Source organism: Trichomonascus vanleenenianus (assembly GCF_965637985.1).
Source record: "Trichomonascus vanleenenianus strain CLIB 3782 genome assembly, contig: TRVA0_012S, whole genome shotgun sequence".
NCBI lineage: Eukaryota > Fungi > Ascomycota > Dipodascomycetes > Dipodascales > Trichomonascaceae > Blastobotrys > Blastobotrys vanleenenianus.
In genome coordinates this window covers 164,631-181,254 of record NW_027481875.1, presented here as the reverse complement: position 1 = coordinate 181,254, position 16,624 = coordinate 164,631, and the positions used below count along the sequence as shown (strand labels likewise).

The 16,624-nt window shown below is 48.4% G+C and overlaps 8 protein-coding genes and 1 non-coding gene across 9 annotated transcripts; 3 read left to right on the top strand and 6 right to left on the bottom strand.

Annotated features, from left to right (window-relative positions):
* Positions 1–29: 29 nt before the first annotated feature.
* On the bottom strand, positions 30–297 carry TRVA0_012S01926 (uncharacterized protein; the record flags this gene model as incomplete). The annotated part of the gene is made up of 2 exons (XM_076684017.1): positions 30–124; positions 183–297. 2 exons carry the CDS (start codon positions 295–297, stop codon positions 30–32), a joined length of 210 nt encoding a protein of 69 aa, XP_076541771.1.
* A 621-nt stretch (positions 298–918) lies between these two features.
* Positions 919–2,670, top strand: TRVA0_012S01904 (uncharacterized protein; the record flags this gene model as incomplete). The annotated part of the gene is made up of 1 exon (XM_076684016.1): positions 919–2,670. The coding sequence occupies one exon, from the start codon at positions 919–921 to the stop codon at positions 2,668–2,670; it is 1,752 nt and encodes a 583-aa protein (XP_076541770.1).
* Positions 2,671–2,772: 102 nt separating this feature from the next.
* Positions 2,773–3,747, bottom strand: NBP35 (Fe-S cluster-binding ATPase; the record flags this gene model as incomplete). Its single annotated transcript, XM_076684015.1, has 1 exon — positions 2,773–3,747. One exon carries the CDS (start codon positions 3,745–3,747, stop codon positions 2,773–2,775), a length of 975 nt encoding a protein of 324 aa, XP_076541769.1.
* Positions 3,748–4,830: 1,083 nt separating this feature from the next.
* On the top strand, positions 4,831–5,432 carry HOT13 (Hot13p; the record flags this gene model as incomplete). Its single annotated transcript, XM_076684014.1, has 5 exons — positions 4,831–4,875; positions 4,929–4,959; positions 5,025–5,110; positions 5,160–5,305; positions 5,360–5,432. The coding sequence occupies 5 exons, from the start codon at positions 4,831–4,833 to the stop codon at positions 5,430–5,432; spliced, it is 381 nt and encodes a 126-aa protein (XP_076541768.1).
* Positions 5,433–5,953: 521 nt separating this feature from the next.
* On the top strand, positions 5,954–9,088 carry ISW2 (ISWI chromatin-remodeling complex ATPase Isw2p; the record flags this gene model as incomplete). Its single annotated transcript, XM_076684013.1, has 1 exon — positions 5,954–9,088. One exon carries the CDS (start codon positions 5,954–5,956, stop codon positions 9,086–9,088), a length of 3,135 nt encoding a protein of 1,044 aa, XP_076541767.1.
* Positions 9,089–9,507: 419 nt separating this feature from the next.
* HYR1 (glutathione peroxidase) lies at positions 9,508–9,999 on the bottom strand (the record flags this gene model as incomplete). The annotated part of the gene is made up of 1 exon (XM_076684012.1): positions 9,508–9,999. One exon carries the CDS (start codon positions 9,997–9,999, stop codon positions 9,508–9,510), a length of 492 nt encoding a protein of 163 aa, XP_076541766.1.
* A 687-nt stretch (positions 10,000–10,686) lies between these two features.
* On the bottom strand, positions 10,687–11,466 carry TRVA0_012S01794 (uncharacterized protein; the record flags this gene model as incomplete). Its single annotated transcript, XM_076684011.1, has 2 exons — positions 10,687–11,220; positions 11,305–11,466. The coding sequence occupies 2 exons, from the start codon at positions 11,464–11,466 to the stop codon at positions 10,687–10,689; spliced, it is 696 nt and encodes a 231-aa protein (XP_076541765.1).
* Positions 11,467–12,703: 1,237 nt separating this feature from the next.
* tRNA-Asp(GTC) lies at positions 12,704–12,788 on the bottom strand. The gene is given in 2 exon segments: positions 12,704–12,739; positions 12,751–12,788. It is a non-coding gene; the product is annotated as a tRNA-Asp (tRNA).
* Positions 12,789–13,512: 724 nt separating this feature from the next.
* Positions 13,513–14,997, bottom strand: TNA1 (high-affinity nicotinic acid transporter; the record flags this gene model as incomplete). Its single annotated transcript, XM_076684010.1, has 1 exon — positions 13,513–14,997. One exon carries the CDS (start codon positions 14,995–14,997, stop codon positions 13,513–13,515), a length of 1,485 nt encoding a protein of 494 aa, XP_076541764.1.
* Positions 14,998–16,624: the final 1,627 nt, after the last annotated feature.

Genomic DNA, 16,624 nt, shown 5'->3' with positions numbered 1-16,624 from the left:
TAAATCATGACTGTGCGTGTGGAAAGACGTTACTCCGGCAGATCAGTACATAGCTGAATCTCCATCCGCCTCAACTCCTGATCGAGCCTCTGCAGCTCGGTATCCATTAACTGCGCCTTCACCGCTATCCAGTTTCTCGTTAGTGAAAAATGGGGTAAATACATGGAGAAGTTTTCACTTACCTGGCGGCACTTTGTACGACTGCACAGTGTCGCTCTCCTCGAACGAATCTGACCGCAAGAAAGGCTCGTCTAAGAAATCATTGAACAGCTCACTAGGGACCGTGACCGTTGACATTACCGTTGAGGAGTATAGCTTCTAGAACAAAAATATCTCGCACAAATGCAGAGGATCGAATTTTTTTACTCCCTAAAGAGGGCTAACGGTCCAGCTTATATATATCCCATTTATGATCCAGAGATGACTTCTATACGTCAGACCTAAGCCCAGCAGTACACGTCGACAAGGGTGACAGATACGAAATTGAAACATGCCACTCGGCGATGTACAAATTGGATCATTGCCTTCCTCTGCAGATATTTAATATCCGCTCTAAATTAGGCAACCCATGGCCGAAATAGCCAATTATAGGTCTGAAATGGTCTTAGAACGAGCGAAAAACGCAGGCGGCTAATTCCAGGGGTAATCTGACATGCATCGCCAACATTTTTATTTTTTTCGTTCTCAGGGGGTGGTGGGTGGTAAATGGAATGTTTGCAGACGGGGGTAAGACGCACAGTTTTTTTTCCCTCGCAGATTGAGACAGTGCATACATCTCCATTGATCTGGTTTTTGATTTTAGGGGTATGACAACTGTTTAGATTAACCTATAGTGAATAAGGGGGACCACTACACTGCCGTAGCAGACTATTAGTGTGGTAGAGATACTTGGTGATGATCCACGAGATCCTTTTCATTATGGCGGGTCACCGCTCCCCGCTGGCCGAGGAGAAGAGCACACTGCTACATGAGTCGGAGTCGGCCCTGCTACAGCAGGCAGTGCGGTTAGGCAGGCTCAACGCGGCGGTCACCCACAGCGTGCAGTGGATACAGGTCGGCGAGGGCGGCGGGAATGGCGAGTTCATTGCCGGGCCATTCCAGCCATCGTCCCACGCCATCGCGTCGACGATTGATGACCAGCTCCTGGCGCCGTATGCGAAGAGCCTGGTGGGGCTCGAGGAGCTCATCCTCAAACGCGACTCGCAGTATGTAGGTGGGCAGAATGTCGTACCACTCTCACTAGTGGTGACGAAGGCAGTCCACCAGTGGCAGAAGCAGTTCAGGTATGCACTCGGGCTGTTAGACTTCCTGCTCAAGACATTGGACGGCAAGTGCCGGCCCTGTGTTGAGGTCATGGACCGGCTGGACCGCGACACAAAGTCAATTGGATATGAGAGCGTGCGACTCCTGGCCGAGAAGTGTCTCGTAGTGTGCCAGCGCACCTGGCTCCAGCAGGTCTCCAGCTGGGTCCTGTACGGCCGCCTCCCGAGCCAGGACCAGAGCGACTTTATGATTGGCTGCGAGGGGAACCGGTACTTCATCAGACCTGCGTTGGTGCCAAAGTCAATTGTGTCCACGGGACAGGCGATTCAGGATCTGTTCTCAATTGGCAACTCGCTGAACCAATTGCAGCGGGCTGAGAAGAATTCGCACCACCAGAAGCTTTTGCTCGAGCATGCCGAGTCCTTGTTGAAATCAACGAGCCTGCCGATTGAGCCTACCCATCTGAGCCGCGTTCTCAGCGCGATTAAACGTTCAGTGTACAAAAACGTGGTTGCAACTGTATTACCAGTGGCGGATGTGTTGCGTTTTTTTTCGTTACTGCGCAATATTTCGCTAATTGGCTCAGCGGACTTTGCTTTGAAGTTGATTGAGTTCAATCAGGTCAATAACAACAACAAGACTCTGCGTCCCCATGAGTACTTTGAGAACAGCCTCGCTTCATACTACGAGGATTCTGGCGAAAGAGACCTCTCCGAGCTGGCTCTCAACACATTCCAGTATGTCCAGGTAAAAGAATCACACCAAGTTGTACACGAGGACAAGTTTGACGATTTGCTGGTTGGAGTGCGGGCCAAGCTTTTGCTGAAGCTCGAGTGGCCCTATTCCATCCTTTTGAGTTCCTCTGGCGACTCTGAGCGGTACTCATTCCTATTTTCTTACTTAGCGGCCCTCCGCAAGGCCTCTGAACAGGTCTCTAACCTGTGGCGCATGCGGCGGAACAGCGAAACACCGCAATGGGTTTGGAAGACGGCCCAACAGGCAAAGCTCTTCCTCGATGTGATGTGGGGCTATATTCAGAGCTCGATTATTTCTGCATCCTTCACACAGCTGGTGGAGGCTGAGTGTACGCGACAATTGCGGGCGCAGGACACCGAGGGCGTGGATATCCAGAAGATTATATCCAAGCATAAGGAGTATCTGGGCGAAGTCTGCCGTATGCTCTTCATAGACGATGCATCACTGCGAAAGATGATGCGCAAGGTTATCATTCACACTTTTGCATTCACCAGCGTTGTTTCTTCCTCACGCGAGGAGCAGGACCGGTTGATCAGTGTTTCGAATGACCTCACTGCATCAATTAAAAGTGTCGTGGAGTACGTCGAAGCGGCCCATGAACACGATCGGCGAATAAGTCTCCTCTTGTTAAAAGTAGAGTCTTTGGTATAACTTAACTGATTTCAGCTACAACATGACAAGTATTAATACGCATTCATAACATTCATTATGTACATTAGTAACATGGCTCAAAAGAGTTTCTATCAAAATATACTAGTTGTTGACTTCCTGCTTGATCTTGTCAATGATGTCAAGCAGTGCTGTGGCCGCTGGCGAGTCCGGATACTCGTCAAAGAAGCTCTCCCCGTAATCACAAGCCTTTCCAATTCGCGGATCCAGCGGCACCTTGCCCAGGAATGGAACGTTCATCTCCTTGGCAAGGGCTTCGCCACCGCCTGTAGTAGGGGCAAAGATAAAGCTCTCGCCCTTGCAGTTTGGACACACAAAGCCCGACATGTTCTCTACAATGCCCAGAACTTTAATGCCTGCTTTGCGGCAGAAATCAAGCTCCTTTCTCACGTCGAGCAAAGCCACCTCCTGCGGAGTGGTGACCACTACTGCTCCGTCTACGCCGCTCCCCTTGAGGTACTGGTTAATGCTCAGATGCTCGTCGCTGGTGCCTGGCGGAGTGTCCACAAGCATGTAGTCCAAATTCCCCCAGTCGACGTCCTTCAAGAACTGCTTGATGAGCCCGTTCTTCTTGGCCCCCCTCCAGATAATAGGATCGTCCTGGTGCGGGAGCATAAATGCAATCGACATCATGCCGAGGTTATCTGCCACGTAAACGGGGGACCACCCAGATGCAGAGGAGTGGATCTGCTCGCCTTCGGCACCCATCATACGCGGCATCGAGGGGCCGCAGATGTCGAGGTCCATAATGCCAATCTCCTCCTGTTCGTCGGCAGCCGAGAAAGCCCAGCCAAGCATAGAAGTAAACGTCGACTTGCCAACGCCTCCTTTCCCTGACAACACAAGAATCTTGTGCTTAACGCCAGCCATCTTCTCGTTTATCAGGGGGAGATCAGGGTCGGGACCTTTGGCGACCTGGGATGCGCATATCTGCTGGTTAGGACAGCCTTCGCAGGCATCTGCCTTGCCTGCCTGCTCGGACTCGGTACCCGGGCAGTGCTCTGGCTCTGGAGCCGAGAGTCCTTTGGTCGTATATGTCTCTGTAGCTGTTGACGACATTCTGTCTATATATTTATTCGTCCGGTTAGTACGCAGTTAGTAGGAAGCAATCTGGTGATTAGAAATCCGGAGGTCGGTCCGACATCGCACGGCTGATTTTTTCTTGGAAACCGGCCGGCCGCGATTAGGGTTGACACAATTAAATGTTTTATTTTACCCAAAATAAGCCGGCCACCATTGCTACATCCGGTGCAAAGAAAGGTGTATCGCCAATTGGAATGCGATGGTTCAAAGATTCCGAAGTGATTTAGAAGAGGGATATTTCTTTTTATTTTTAGTACAGAAGTTCGGGGATCAAGACCGGGTTTTGACACTCGGTTTCCGTCGATTAGGTTATCGGCAACAGCTTAATTTGGAAAACGGAGTCTCTTGAAATACATAAGATATGCATCGAACATTATAAATGTTTATGTTATATGACAGTGTCTCCATTCAATTCAATCCCGGGACGGGTGTGTTATTTTGACGTGGCTCACAAAAACATGTTCTAGCTAGCTGGTGAGGGGCCAGGTCGTCATCCTTTCCATGACTGCTTAATTGACATTCAATAGTATCTGGCTTACCCTCGTCTTCCCATGGCTACATACTCAATTGATGAGAATCAGGGTTTGGCTCAGTTGACTCCTGAGGAGTGGTATGAACAACCTCCTCCGCAGAGCGAAGCTATAGTGGAAGGTTTCTAAATAATATCCAGTGTCACATCGGGCCTAGCAATGTATGTTCAATTTGAGGAAAATGGTGATGGCTTACAGAGAGCTGTCCGTACATACCAACGCCCGAGCTTCATTTTTTTTCCTAAACATGCGCAATTGATACACCCGCGAAAGAAAAATATTGATAAAAAAATTGATAATAAATGAAACAATATCGTTTCTCTGAATTCACTACCGTATATAGATGAGTCGAACCTTCGACTTCATTCCATGTGAATGACCGTAGTCTGATTACGTAATCTGTAATATCGCGAAAATGCAAATATTGAGACCGTTTAGCCAAGATCAAAACATCCATATACCCCTAGATTTGCTGCCTCTGGTAGATCTCTATAGATCTCTATTGATATATACTGCTTTGAATATTGGAATGTGCAAGCATATTTTGAATGCTCAGGTATCGGTGAGGACACAGGTATGAAGCTTCATTTTTTATGTGTTGGTGTTGGGTGAGTGCTAACAGATCAGTGCTGCCGTAAATGGTACGACTGTCCTACGTGTAAGTTGATTTTCCACGTGTCGTGGCAAAGGGGAAGTCGGAGATTTGTACTAACGATTTGATAGGCCATGAAGAGAACGAGGATCACCCTCTGAGGAAGACTATCGACATGACATTTGTGTGCAAAAAATGCAAGAAAGCATTCCGAAAGGTGGGTTTAGACATAATACGTTCTGGATTTGGTTGTTAACAATTGATAGGATCTCTCAGATTTTGATGAATCGGACTCGTTTTGTCCCCATTGCGATAATGAGTTTATGATCCCAGCAGAGACGCCAGAAACGAAGCAGGCAGAAGTTGCCCCGGTGGACAGCGCATTGTCAAAGCTCAAGCATTTGGATCCTCGGTATGTTCTCCTATTACGTACTAATTTGCTGTCTTTACTAATCAAGTGCTATAGAATGATCCGAGACGGGGATGTAGACGACGAAACTATGGGTTTCGGTGTGCGACAGAGCGCACGACTTGGTTAACCAATCGATTACAAAAAAAAGCACAAGTGCAATGTCACTAGCTGGATATCTAAGTGCTTCGACCATTCTACTTTATTTTATCTCGGGCGTGGCGGTTTGGAGGGCCGGCCCTCCATTTGATTCCATGAAAAGGATAAGACAGTATGTATCTAATAGAATGTGGATACTTCGTCAGTTTGAAGATCAGCAAATGCTTTTAATGTAGTAATTGCTTCCAATATAAATTCGTTAGTATCTGAGACACGAGCCGCACTGAGCCGCGCGCGGCTCATTCATGGCTCATTGCTGCTCCATGATCCCGAAGACATTAACTATGGCATTATAATAGCATCTTTACCAAATTCGCTGCCCGGTTTCATTCAAGTTTAACGCTCGCTACGCTCACGTTATAACGCTAGGACACGGTTAATTAAGCTGAACGCGTCGGGACAATTTAAAGGAAAATTCCATTGTGTTGTTCCCGCGCGTTTTCGACACTTTTTTTCTCCCTTTGCCATCACGACTCCCTTTTGCCAACGAAAATGACTGAGGACAAGGTTAAGGAGGAGGAGAACGGATCGTCGCAGCTGCCCTCTGGCGTTTCGACCCCGAGGACTTCGAACATGAGCACGCCCGTGCCTATCGAGTTGACCAAGTCGGATATCGACTCGCAGCGCCGCAACTACCTCATAGACCAGCAGCCCAAGCTGGCCAAGCAGAAGCTCGAGGACTCGGCAAAGCGGTTCAAGTACCTCATTGGCCTCACAGATCTGTTTCGCCACTTCATTGACGCGCGGGCCAAGACGGATAACGCGTTCAAGCAGATGCTCGAGGAGATTGAGGAATCGCAGCCCAAACAGAACCAAGCCATCGGCGGTGCCACGGACCATCGCCACCGAAAGACGGAAAAAGAAGAAGATGCAGAGCTGCTGCGCGATGAAGAAGTTGAGGAACAGCAGACGACCGTCTTCACCGAGTCTCCCGGGTACATCCATGGCACGATGCGAGATTACCAGATCCAGGGCCTCAACTGGATGATCTCGCTTTACGAAAACAACATCTCGGGCATTTTGGCCGATGAGATGGGTCTCGGTAAGACGCTACAGACTGTGTCCTTTTTGGGGTACCTGCGGTATATTCGCGGCATTTCGGGCCCCCATATTGTCATTGTGCCCAAGTCGACGCTGGACAATTGGGACCGAGAGTTCAAGCGGTGGACGCCTGAAGTGCACACTTTGGTGCTGCAGGGCGATAAGGAGAGCCGAGGCAAGCTGATCCAGGACAGGCTCATGTCGTGCGACTTTGATGTGTGTATCACGTCGTACGAGATGGTGCTCCGAGAGAAGGGCTATCTCAAGCGGTTTGCCTGGCAGTACATAATCGTGGACGAGGCGCACCGAATCAAGAACGAGGAGTCGATGCTGTCCCAGATCATTCGGATGTTTTGGTCGCGGAACCGGCTTCTCGTTACGGGTACGCCTCTGCAGAACAACCTCCACGAGCTGTGGGCGCTGCTCAACTTCATCTTGCCTGACGTGTTCTCGGACTCGCAAGTGTTTGACGAGTGGTTTGCCAACCAGGACGAGGACCAGGACGCCGTAGTGAAGCAGCTTCATAAGGTGTTGCGTCCATTCCTGCTGCGGCGAGTCAAGTCTGAGGTCGAGAAATCGCTGCTCCCCAAGATTGAGACGAGCGTCTTCCTAGGTATGGCGGATATGCAGGTCAAGTGGTACCAGAAGATCCTCGAGAAGGACATTGACGCGGTGAACGGCGCTGTGGGCAAACGGGAAAAGACCCGTCTGCTTAACATTGTCATGCAGCTGCGTAAGTGCTGCAATCACCCGTATCTGTTTGAAGGCGCCGAGCCGGGCCCTCCCTACACGACCGACGAGCATCTCATCTACAACTGTGGCAAGATGCTAGTGCTTGACAAGCTGCTGGCGCGTCTGCGCGCCAAAGGGTCGCGTGTGCTCATTTTCTCGCAGATGAGCCGAATGCTCGACATTCTCGAGGACTATTGCCTGTTCCGCGGGTACAAGTACTGCCGAATCGACGGTCAGACGGCGCACGAGGACCGAATCTCGGCCATTGACGAGTACAACAAGCCCGGGTCGGAGAAGTTTGTATTCTTGCTGACGACACGAGCCGGCGGTCTCGGTATCAATCTGACAACCGCCGACACCGTTGTGCTGTACGACTCGGACTGGAACCCGCAGGCCGATCTGCAGGCCATGGACCGAGCGCATCGAATTGGCCAGACCAAGCAGGTGCGCGTGTACCGTCTGGTCACTGAGAACGCCATTGAGGAAAAGGTGCTCGACCGAGCGAACCAGAAGCTGCGGCTCGACCAGCTGGTTATCCAGCAGGGCCGGGCTCAGACCCAGCAGCAGCAGTCGACGACTGGCCAGAACGACTTGATTGGCATGATCCAGCACGGTGCCGAGAACGTGTTTAGCTCCAAGACGGGCACCCTCAATAAGCTTACTGATGACGATATCGAGAACCTGCTGACCAAGAGTGAAGAGAAGACGCGGGAAATTAACCAGAAGTACGAAAAACTTGGTCTCGACGAGCTTCAAAAGGTCTCTGCCGACTCTGCTTACGAATGGAACGGCAAGGACTTCAGCAAGAAGACGGCGCAGCAGATGCCGGGCAAGTTCTGGATCAACCCGGGCAAGCGAGAGCGTAAGGAGAACTACTCTATTGACTCGTACTACAAAGGTATGCTCAACACGGGCGGCCCCAAGTCCAGTAGCACTGCCAAGACTGTCAAGATGCCCAAGCAGGTAAACATTCAGGACCACCAGTTCTTTCCGCCGCGCCTCGGCGAGCTGCAGCGCAAGGAGGCCAACTACTACAAGAAGCTGGCCGAGTTCAAGGTCGAGGCAAGAGACGGCAAGACCGAGGAGCAGGCCAAGGCCGAGCAGGAAGAAATTGACAACGCTGAGCCGCTCACCGAAGAAGAGGAAGCCGAGAAGCAGCAGCTGGCCCAGGAGGGCTTTGGTAACTGGATCAGGCGAGACTTCTATCACTTTATCCAGATGAGCGCGAAGCATGGGAGAAAGAACTACAAGGCCATTGCTGAGGAGTTTGACGAGAAGAGCGAGGCGGAGATCAAGAAGTATGCATCCGTCTTCTGGAAGCGCTACGAGGAGATTGACGGCTGGGAGCGATACACTGGCCAGATTGAGGCTGGCGAGGAGCGGGCCCGCAAGGTCAAGAAGCAGAAGGAGCTCATTAAGAAGAAGGTTGAGTCCTATAATGCTCCGCTGCAGCAGCTGCAGCTGACTTACTCTGTGGGCAACACCAAGAAGCAGTACTCGGAGGAAGAGGATCGATTCCTCATTGTCCAGATGCATCGCCTTGGGCTTGACACGGAGAACTTGTACGAGCTGATTCGGGATGCCATCCGGGAGTCGCCGCTGTTCCGGTTCGACTGGTTCTTCTTGTCGCGAACCCCCAATGAGCTGTCTCGACGAGCTGGTACGCTCATTGCTAACATTGTCAAGGAGTTTGAGGGCTCCAAGTCCGGTTCCAAGTCAAAGTCTTCCAGCAAGCGTAAATCCAAGGTCGAGTCAGAAGAGGAGGACGAGGATGATGGCAATGCCAGTTACGAGGAGGAGCAGGAAGTAGTAGAGCCAGTGTCTAAAAAGCGACGACAGTCGAGGCGACGTTAAACGATATGTAACCTAATATTTATTAATGATTTACTGGAGCCCTATTGTCAATAGTAGTACTGTAATCATGATTAAAGACCGTTTTCTAAGGTGAAGGAGGGCTAAGCAACCCCGCATAATCCTTCTTTGGTACTAAGGTATACTTTACTAACTAAGCCTGGCTGGTTAAAAGACTCGAAGTATGTGGCTGTCAATGCGTTTTAATTATTATCTCAACTACCGGTAATACGTTACTATTCATTACCTTCCTAGCTTCCCCCGGATTCCTGAATCCAGTCTTACTAACATGAGCTATCCAGATACTCCTCATCAATCATGGTCTATCGCCAAACATTTGTGATCAATCTCCGCCAATCATAACCAACACAATAAAGGTAGCAAATTAAGATTATACATTACCGACACTACATACACAGCAATTATTTGAGGTGCTTCTCAACGACTGGACCAATTGCCTCTGGAGACTTGGTAGAGGCCCATCGGTCAACAACGTTGCCCTCCTTGTCAATAAGGAACTTCTCAAAGTTCCACTTGATGCCCTTGAAGCCCAAGAGCCCGGCCTTTTTGTCCTTGAGGTACTTGTAGACCGGATCAGCATTGTCGCCGTTGACATCAATTTTCTTAAGCACTGGGAAGGTAACACCGTAGTTCTTCTGGCAGAAGGTGGCAATTTCTTCCTGGGTGCCCGGCTCCTGGTGGCCAAACTGGTTGCAGGGGAAGCCAAGGACCTCCAGGCCCTGGGCGTGGTACTTCTGGTAGAGTTCCTCCAGACCCTTGTACTGTGGCGTGAAGCCGCACTTGGATGCGACGTTCACAATCAAAACAGCCTTGCCCTTCAATTGAGCAAAGTCAAAAGGCTTGTCCTCAGCATCGAGCGGCTTGAGGTCGTAGAACGAAGATACAGTGGACATTTTCACGGTTTAACTGGTGAACACAACCGATGGGGAGAGGCGAATGTCCCAACTTTTATAGCCTCGTTGTCGCGCGTACGCCGCTCTCGTATTTTACGATGCATAATCTGCTGTCTAGAACCCTTTTTTTTCCAGGAACGATGGACGGCACAAAAGTTGGCGCATCAGGGCAGATGTCGCGCATTTGTCATCTGACGAGCATATGGCGGGCCCTGTCGGCTCCATTTCAGGAAGCCGTTTAACGGTTTTTAAACGCAAACGTTGAGATTCCAACGGTACTACCAGTACTGGTAGCGGAGATGAGACGTGCCAACAGTACAGTAGTTTGAAAAGATAGATCTAAATGCTTCATCTTTTTTGTCTTACGTAAAAACTATTACAGTACTGTAGAACAACATATGGTAGCTAGTTACTGGCTAGAGCGTAGCGCATCGTCGGCTTGGCGGAGAGTCTTCAGACACCCGCCGGGTTCGGAGTTTTAAATGGTTCCGGATGAACCTCGGATTATGGGCAGATTTGACGGTCTTGATGCTATGCTTGTTCCGAGGAATGTTGGCGAGGCAACTGGTGCTATCTGCAGATGTATTCTCGCTGGGCCTAGACTCTGTATCGATGATTAATAGATGTTGTTTTGGATAGGTAATGCATGAATAAGAACCGAAGTGTACCGTAGATGGTAAGCCTGCTTCACTTACTACGTTCTGCAATGAAAGAAGGCGAACCGAGGTTCAATGTACTGATACAGCCTCTAGAGAAGAAGCTTCGGCGGCTATGCTCTTCTTCGATCGGTTCCAGAGTCACCGGCCTCTGGACATATGGCTTGCAGCCGTGGACTCGTGGAAGGGGGTACGACTGAATAGGTGAGGCCGGCCTCGACCTGGGACTATTGCTTGATGTAGAGACCGGCGTAAGGGATTTATAAATCCGTTGGTGAGTGCTCAGTGCAGTAAATAACTCGAAAATGCGATTCGCATCTTCTTCACTCAGCTTGAATTCGCCCGGGCTATATGCTTTTTCCTCCGAGCTTAGCAATGGTGATTCATTATCACTGTGACTGGCTGTACCATTAGAGCTATTCTCCAGATTAAGCGCTTCTTCGAAAGGAGGTTGAAGGGCCTGGAGCGGAGTCTGCAAAGGTACAATATGCCGCTTATACTCCTGTGGTGTAATGAACTCAATGTATTTGCGGTAGACTTTTCTAGCAAGGTCAAATACGGGCTCCTGCAAGGTGACAGTTAGAACGCTTCGGACGCTTAACGCTGACGGCGTAGTGGAGCTAGCTGCAGCGTATAGTGAGTTACTGACCGAAAATGCTAGATTGAGCCAGTTGTACAGTGATTCTATCAAGCATGCGAGCAAAAACACGCCGAACTGTCGTTCAGAGTTTGATGCATTATGATAGAGATTCAGCCAGAGATAAACTCTAGCAACTTCTATAGTTTCTCTAGCGAGTGCTGAAAATGCCATTGCCAGTCGATAAACTGAATGTCCAATTGAACTCCAATGCAAACAACCCGGCCCCAGACTGACTTTATATAATACCGAGATTAAGTTCTAACCTTCTCCAGAGGAGGGGGGGGGATCACCTTTCTTATATCTACTGCGATTTCACTTATTGATCCTACAGCCACTCGAATTTTTGTTTATATCGTGGAAAGGAGTGGTGAAACGTGGTGCAAGACAAACTTTCCGCCGGTGGCTGGTTACAAACCGTCCAATACAGACCCAGTCCGCTGGCTCAAAATCGATGCTAGATTGAGACCTTTCCAGAATTTGGTGAAGCGGCTTATCCAAGCTGCCAAAATGGTCCTTCGAATGAGGGCTATCAGTTTTGACAGCCAAGTGTGTAGATCAGGGGTACATGTGGACTGTGCATGTGTGTCTCACCTGAATATTACAATTGTTGAAGACATATTTTTGTCACCATACTCATATATAGGTTGAGCTATATATATTCTCGCCCACTCTAGCAGCCTATGAATAAAAAGCCTTTTGATTTTGATCGCTTTACTGTGCTGTCATATACCATGGCAGTGCATAAACATTTAGCCTCTTTGTTTATTTGGTGAGTGCGTCCCTGTCCTTAGGTGGCCTAGCACATTCAGCACCTTCTAGCGTGTCCACCAAAGCGGCAAGAGGGGATAAGTCGATCGAGAGGTTGGTGTAGTGGGGAAGGGGGTGGTCCCCGATATTACATGTGTAGTTGCAATTGTAGACTGAGTGTAATACCTATCATACTGTTAGCAAATAATGTAGGGATGAAGTAAATAGGCTTGATTTGTGAATCCAAGTAAGAGTTGTATTGCCATATGTATACTCTTTGTTGGTGTCAAAAAGTAGACTCCTACGAATGCGCTAACTCCGTCCCCAAATCAATCGCTATTATAAAAGCCACGATTCCCTCTATTTACTCTTTTCCTTTTCCTCACCGTCTTTAATGTAGACACTCCGGTGTCTAACATATGTATATATATATATATGGCCCGATGCCACTTTAAATATAAATATTAATTTACTCGTGTCATGATTAATTAATATGTATATAGTGGATATATTGTGTATATTTATAATTATAATATATATATTCTCGCCGACGCGCGCTCGATATCGAGATCTATACGCGTGCGCGCGCGCGCGTATACGTACCGGCCGGCCGCCCGCGGGGTGCAAAAAATTAATTTATTATATATATATAAAAACAATGCTCGGCAACGGGGAATTGAACCCCGGTCCCCCGCGCGCTGCAAATTGCTGACAGGCGGAAATTCTAGCCACTAAACTATTGCCGATCCTTGCTATTTTTGGAAAATCTAGACCTATCGTGTCTGAGATAAATTTTCAAAAAATTAGCGAGCCGCATATTGTGCGGCTCGTTTTTAATCCCGGGTTTATGGGGATAATGAATTAATGGACGAATGAAATTTGCCATGGAATGAGGAGAAGGACGACAAAAGTTCTGCAATATTCCAAAAAAATCGATGATTTGCAAGTAATTGGTATGGATAGTAGTTTCTCCCATATTGTCAGCTTGAAGCCCAACGTTTGACCCTAGTCGTCCTTAGCAGTAGTGTCCCCGACTTAAAATAAAGATATCTTCTTCTTCTTCTTCTTCTTCTTCTTCTATTGTCAGCTTGCTGAGGGAATCTGCGTTCATCTTTTGTGGACTGGTTATAGGTATCCCAGTCTACTCAATGTTTTGCCATTATTATACCTGGTATTTTAATGCTTTATTGAGCCGGCTATTATAGCCAAAAGTTTAGACAGAGTCTTGCTTAGCGTTAGCTCATTTTAATCAAGAGCTATTATTATTAGAGCGTCTCTTAGCGACGACAGGCTACTCACTGAAGTTTCAAAAGGTTTCTCGTTCGTACCCTCAATGTTTGGCAAGGCTATGAATTGAAATACAGTATCATATTTTTAAAACTCAGTAACACCACAATATAATTGGCTAATATAAACCTGCAAATAATAAAATAAAAGGAAGACGAAAACAAATAATCATAAATAATGCAACTAGAGCATCCACCGGAAGGAAGGATGCTTCGGACCCTCAGCCATAATCTCTGTCGACACATCCTTGTAGGTCCATTTCACACCCTGAGCACTGTTTCGGCGCCTGTTATCAATATACATGTAGAATGCCGCAACGGCCACAAGGATAATGGCCACACCAGCGAAACCAGCAGTGATACCGAGAGCGAGAACATACTTCGGGGCATCCTTGGGGAGGAAAATGTTGGAGGAAATGAGACCGGCAGCGTTCGCCAGAGGAACAGCAACTGCAGAAAGGACAGCTCGTCTAGTCTCACCAGGAGTGTTGTTATTGAACCATGTGACGAGAATGACTGAAGATGCAGCAGGGCCGGAACACATGAGGAAAGTTGCAAAGTAAGCAGCGCCGTAGTTCGATTTGATGTTAATGACTCCGTAGATGAGGAAGCCAAGGCACTCTAAGCCGAAAGCAGCCATGAGAAACGGGAATCGCAGAGTGGTTAAATCGGACGCGAACGCCAACATGAGAAGACATATGGCACCCCAAACGTTTGGGGCAACAGTTAGGAGGTTGGTCTTGACAGTACCCTGTCCAAGCGCGGCAATAACCTGCGGCAACCAGTTGTTCACTGAATTGAGTGGAACACCAACACAGATGGAGATCAAAAGCCAGAGAATGGTAACTGGGTGGGCAAACACCTTGACGGCGTCCCGGATAGAGACGTTTTCGCCAACGACAGCGGTAGAATCAGTCTGAATTCGGTGGAAGGCTAGCGCTTTCTCTTCTTCATTAAAAAATTTGGCTGTTGCTGGAGTCCGTGGGAGATAGAAAAAGGCAATGATGGCAGCGACTATGGTGAGAGACCCTTCGGTGAGGAAAAGGTACTGCCATCCATGGAGGTGGCCCTCAACCTGGAAAAAGCCAAAAGCCAGCAGCCCGGAGAACGCATTGGCGATGTTTGCAGAGGCATAAAATACGGCCAATCGTCTCGCCAGCTCTGCTCGTCGATAAAAGGTCGATAGATAGAAAATAATACCTGGGAAGAATGCCGACTCAAATGCACCGAGCAGGAACCGCACAGTCATGATGCCACCGAAATTGGTCACTGCAGCAGCGGCCATCGAAACAGATCCAAAGCCTAGCATGAGGACTGGGATGACTCTGGCAGCGGTGAATTTTTTAGTAACAAATGTAATTGGAAATGCGCAAAGCACATATGGGATATAGAATATCGAGATGAGCATGTTCCAGTCGTTAGGCTTCATGTTCAGCTGCTCTTCGATGCCATCTGTTTTTGCGTTGGAAATGTTACTCTTATCCAGATTATTGAAAAGGTACATGAGAGCAATGAAAGGAAGAATCCTGAGATCCAGCTTACGGCAGAGTTTTCTTTCCGCCTGTGGGTCATGGATTCTGGCATCGGCCACTTTGAGGACCTCGCCCCGCTCCTCATCAGCCATTACATTGACTGCAATCTTCTGGTCAGTGTGTTCGTTTTCAGTCATTGTTGGAAGAATGATTTCTCTCGACAGGAGAGCGAAAGTCCCCTGTCTTTATACTTCTGCTAGCCATACGCCACAACGCTGAGTGGCTAGTTGTCTTTCATTATCTCGGCGCTAGATCATCGGTTATGCGTCTCCTCGAAGAATAAACTTTTCCTTAAACGTATGTGCCACCTATACTGCATGCGACATCGACGATCCTTATGCATTCTCTTCACTCACCCCCGCATCTTACTCGCCGGTATTTCACGACTTTTATCTCCTTAATTGTACACCTATACTGCCTATACGCTTTCCCTTTATCTTTTGAGCGACTTTCCCATTCCGGGCAGTCGATCACCCTTATCTCGTGGGGTCCATTATCGTCCACTTGAGGGGATCCAGTTCTTGTTTTTTTCTAGATGGAAGAGGGCATTTTGAATTCTGGCGACAGTACGATTCGATTCGATGAGATCATTCGAGGCCTGTAACTGATAAGATACGTGTCCTACCTACCTTACAAGATGGGCCAGTGATTTATCTGCAGGGACATATCTCTCTCTTCGTTTTTGCAACGGTATGGTGGAAAACCTATCTGAGGGCCAGTCGACCAATCCCACCAATTCTGTTCTACCAATGCTACCGGTCATGTAGGGGTACGGCGGGGCGTTTTGTTTCTCTCCCCGAGAAGCAATTACAGCGGAGACCCCATCCTTGTATATTATGGATCAGAATATACGGTCGAGCCAGCGATATCTTCTCAATAATGATATCATATGGGTGGAGATCGGAAACCGGAAACCGGAAACCGCGTCGGATGTCTTGCTGCAGGCTGAAACAAACGGTGCAGGGTCAAGCCCACTGTCAAAAAAGAAGCTATACCGTACTGTACTACAGCTGGGGCTTTTAGGGGTGGAGATTCGTACTTTGTGTCTACGGAAGGTGATCTTCATACCCTCTTGGTTTAGCTACAGGGGACTTTGTAAACTACACCATACTGGATATGGGGGTTGGTGCACGGGCCAACCTCTTCATACATTTTGACTCCCATCGCGTTCATGGCAGTTTAGACATTCGGGCCCGACTATACAATAGCCTTCTGTGCAGCGGGGGTGCATTATTTCGCGGGATTTTCCCCGAGATATCAATGATAAGAGATACGGTTATTTTATTGTAGGGCGGGGCAGGAACTCCGATTACGGCTTCGTGAACTATTTGATTTTTTGACACAGGAGGAGGATCAATATTCGGAGTATTACCGGTAGTCCAGAACAAGACTTAGTTACAACCGATGGGGTGTACGGCTTTATGGCGGAGGTCTCTGCGGTACCGGTGAATCACCGACCGTTGTCGGCCTTTTCACTATAGGTGAGCCCTACCAGTGCTGTACAGGTTGTAGTGGAATGATATATTCACGTAACTGCACATATATAACGCCTTATTCAAGAGATAGCCCGCATATGTAACGCCTTAATTAAGAGATGACTGTCGTAAGTACGTGTAGCATTGCCCAGCCTGGTTGCAATCCTTCCGGGTCCTTGAGGCGAGAATCGTCTCTGCAGCATCCGTTGGTCCTAGACTTGGCAAAATAGTTTTGATTTGCTGAAATTCCAAATACTACCGGTAGTAGAATTCTATAATGATAATTAAA